General features: G+C 44.4%; 1 protein-coding gene across 1 annotated transcript in view; it reads left to right on the plus strand.

Annotated features, from left to right (window-relative positions):
* The window catches only part of Cdc20b (cell division cycle 20B), a 57,673-nt gene that overhangs the window by 44,856 nt on the left and 9,501 nt on the right, over positions 1 to 3,316 (plus strand). The window contains exons 9-11 of the mRNA XM_021208551.1: positions 492 to 717; positions 2,232 to 2,357; positions 2,876 to 2,993. Of these exons, the coding sequence (XP_021064210.1) occupies positions 492 to 717; positions 2,232 to 2,357; positions 2,876 to 2,993 (470 nt within the window). The remainder of the gene's footprint in view (positions 1 to 491; positions 718 to 2,231; positions 2,358 to 2,875; positions 2,994 to 3,316) is intronic.

Genomic DNA, 3,316 nt, shown 5'->3' on the forward strand with positions numbered 1-3,316 from the left:
TGTAGAACAGGCTGGGCTCGAAACTCCTGCCTTTGCCTCCTGAATGTTGAGATCAAAGGCCCACCACTGTTGGGCAAAATTTTCACCTTCCTTTATACTTAGACTATTAGCATATTATTAAAGCTGTCAGAAGCATCTATTTTGATTCCAAATTTGAAATGATGGCAAACAAATCTACTTCACTTTTTTACCCTTTATGTAGCCCTGACTGACCTTGAACTTGAGACCAGCCTGCCCCTGTTTCCCGAGTGCTGGGATTAGCTGTACGGGCCACCAAGCCTGGGTAAACCTAGTTAACTTGTGAGAATAATCAGGAAGGCAGTGTACTCCCGTCCTTCTAACCCACAGACAGGATTTCCATCTGTGTTTGGAAATGTTATAATGGGTCTTTCTATATTTTATCTTGAACTCTGCTTTCCCCTGTGTTTTCTCATGGTTATGAGGTAGTGAGTTTTCCCTTTCTATCACTTGCCTCTTCCTCTCTAACTCAGTGGGTCCAGATTGGGGCGTGTCCACCACCATGATGTTCGGATGGCCCGGCATCACGTGGGAACGCTTTACCACAAGGAGGCTGTGTGTGCTCTAAAATGGTCACCTGAGGGCAGGCTGCTTTCCAGTGGGTGTAATGATGGATTACTGACAATATGGCCCCACGATCCAGGCGCAGGTGTGCAGGGCCTGCCACTGAAAGTCATACCCCGGCCCACGGCAGTTAAGGTAAGGAGTCTAACGTCTGCCTAGGTTTGCTTTTAGCAGAGACTGGTGGCTATCTCAGATAAAAGAGAAAATCAGCCAGGCCTATTGGTAAAGCCTGCTACCTGGGGGGCTGAGGCAGGAAGATTAGAAGTTTGTGCCCTGCCTCCGTTACAGAGTAGATTCAAGGCCAACAGTGGCAATTTAGTGAGACCCTGTCTCAATATAAAAAGTAAAATGAGAGCTAGCTGGGACTGTTTCATTGTGGCACATTTGTCTAGTGTACTCAATGCTCCAGGTTCAATTCTGTTCTGTCCACAGTTTTGAAATTTTAAATTTTTTCTAAAGATATTTGTCAGAAACAAAAGATGCATTGTTTGTTTGTGTATATGTGTATGTGTGTGTGTGTGTGTGTGTGTGTGTGTGTGTATGATAGCAAAATGCTAAATGAAACACAAAACAAACAAAATTCACATCTCTTTAAAAATGTCAACTAACTCTATACAGACCAATCAACCAAACAAACAACAGATGAGTCCAGTGTTAGGTCAGCGGAGCCCAATGGAATGTAATGAGATTAGAAAAAAATGCTAACTCGGGGGTCTGCAGAGATGGCTGAGCAGTAAGAGAGCTTGCTGCTCTCGCAGAGGAGCCACAACACAGCTCACAAGTCTCTAGTCCCAGGAGATCCAACCTCCTCAGGTTTGTGCACACATGTGTGCACATGCATACATACCCATGTACACACAAATAAAAGTTAAAAACATTAAAAAAGGAGAATGACATAATGTGTGTTAAAACACAGAAAGGTTTTATATAATAATCAATAGGAGAACAAATCAGCATAAAACTAACATTTGCTACTCTGTAAAAATACTTTTATGCACAGAAAATAGTATACAGAAGTGAGATTAGGAGCTGGGTGGTTGACAAGGTTGGCAGAGGGATGTTGTTGAAATAGTTATGAAAGTTCTCTTCAGAAGTTACCAGTCATCTTGGTTTCCAGTACAGCTATGAGATGCTCATTCTGATTTTCAGTTGACTAGAGTTCTTTGTAAATAAATTGATCTTTTGAAGTCTATTGGGATTTGAGATGCCTGAGATTTGATTGATGTGCAGCTCTCTTTTACCTACCGTTATCTGGAAGTCAAGGCCTACGGTGGCTGAGCAGAGGCTGCGCTTCGGTACAGACCTCAGAAGGGCCAGGAGCTTGTCCTGCAGCAGTGCTCTGTCCGAGCGGGTGCCGCATACAGTTTTTCAGTTGTGCTGTTTTGTAGTTTTGTTTTGTTTTGTTTTGTTTTTTTCTATGCTAAAAATACTGACAATTGTTAGTACTGTAGGGAAATATTCTATTAGGCCCCTCCCCTATCAGCAGTGGCTTCTCTTCCCTGGGGAATACTTTCTGGAGGGTACATTGACCTTTACCCAAGAGAGTGCTGCAGCTGTGGACCTCTAGGTTTTGGCTACCTGCACACATCCTTCTCTAGCTTGCTTTCTCCAGGGCTCCCCTGCCTGTGTTATTATTTGGAACTTTACAGGCCATGGAGTGGTGTCCCTGGCAATCTGAGGTCCTTGCCGTGGGAGGAGGCATGAAGGATGGATGCCTACATATTTTGGATGTAAATACTGGGAAGAACGTTCAGACTCCAAGCACACACTCACAGGTAAGCATCTGGAGTTCATCTTCATCCCAAATCTAGCATTTTAAGAAGACAATTTACATAGGATGCAGGGTCCTACCCTTCCTTCCTTGCTGACTCCAAAAGGAATTCCAATTCTTAAGAATTTGTTTTTTCTACAATCTCTTAGTTAGTGAGTCCAAAGTCAATCCCATTTGTATTTCTCCCCTCCCTCCCTCCCTCCCTCCCTCCCTCCCTCCCTCTCTCCATCTCTTCCTTCTCGGCTTTCTCCCCACAGTTTGACTCTGAAACTTGTATGTAGTCTGGCTATCCCTGGCCAGCGATCACAATTCATTTAAATTTCCTGGTTCATTGCACTGGAGCCTTGGTCTTCAGATGCCTTGGGAGAATCCCCTTAGGGTGGATATAATTTCTAAAAATACCCTATCCTCGCTGAGGCTGGAGGATGGGCAACAGAGCAGAATGTAATTTAGAGTCAATTTAGGCACATTCACCATGCATCAGAAGTTGCTAGCGTTTGGTGTTTGTGGTCCTCACTACAGATTTGTTCCCTCACCTGGCTACCTAAGACAAAGGAGGTGGCAACCGGCCAAGGTGTCCCCAAGAATGATGTGGCACTGTGGACCTGGCCCATGCTGTTCAGGTCCGGTGGGTTCTTCGGTGAGTGAATGCCATATACCTACCTGTGGCAAAGTTTGCTGCCACCAAGTGGGAAAGCTCTGGTCAAAGACTGGCTCTTTGGTTTTTAACATCAACAGAAAACCAAATCCTACACACACACCCCCATCTCAGAACACAGAGACAACGTTTCTAAATTTGATCGTACTTGTCTAACTCTTAAAAGTGTCCAGGTTCCATAGTACTACCGGAGGACCCAGCAATACCTCTTCTGGGCATATACTCAGAAGATCTTCCAACTGGTAATAAGGACACATGCTCCACTATGTTCATAGCAGCCTTATTTATAATAGCCAGAAGCTGGA

This window comes from Mus pahari, chromosome 11, assembly GCF_900095145.1.
Source record: "Mus pahari chromosome 11, PAHARI_EIJ_v1.1, whole genome shotgun sequence".
In the NCBI taxonomy this organism is placed as follows: Eukaryota; Metazoa; Chordata; class Mammalia; order Rodentia; family Muridae; genus Mus; species Mus pahari.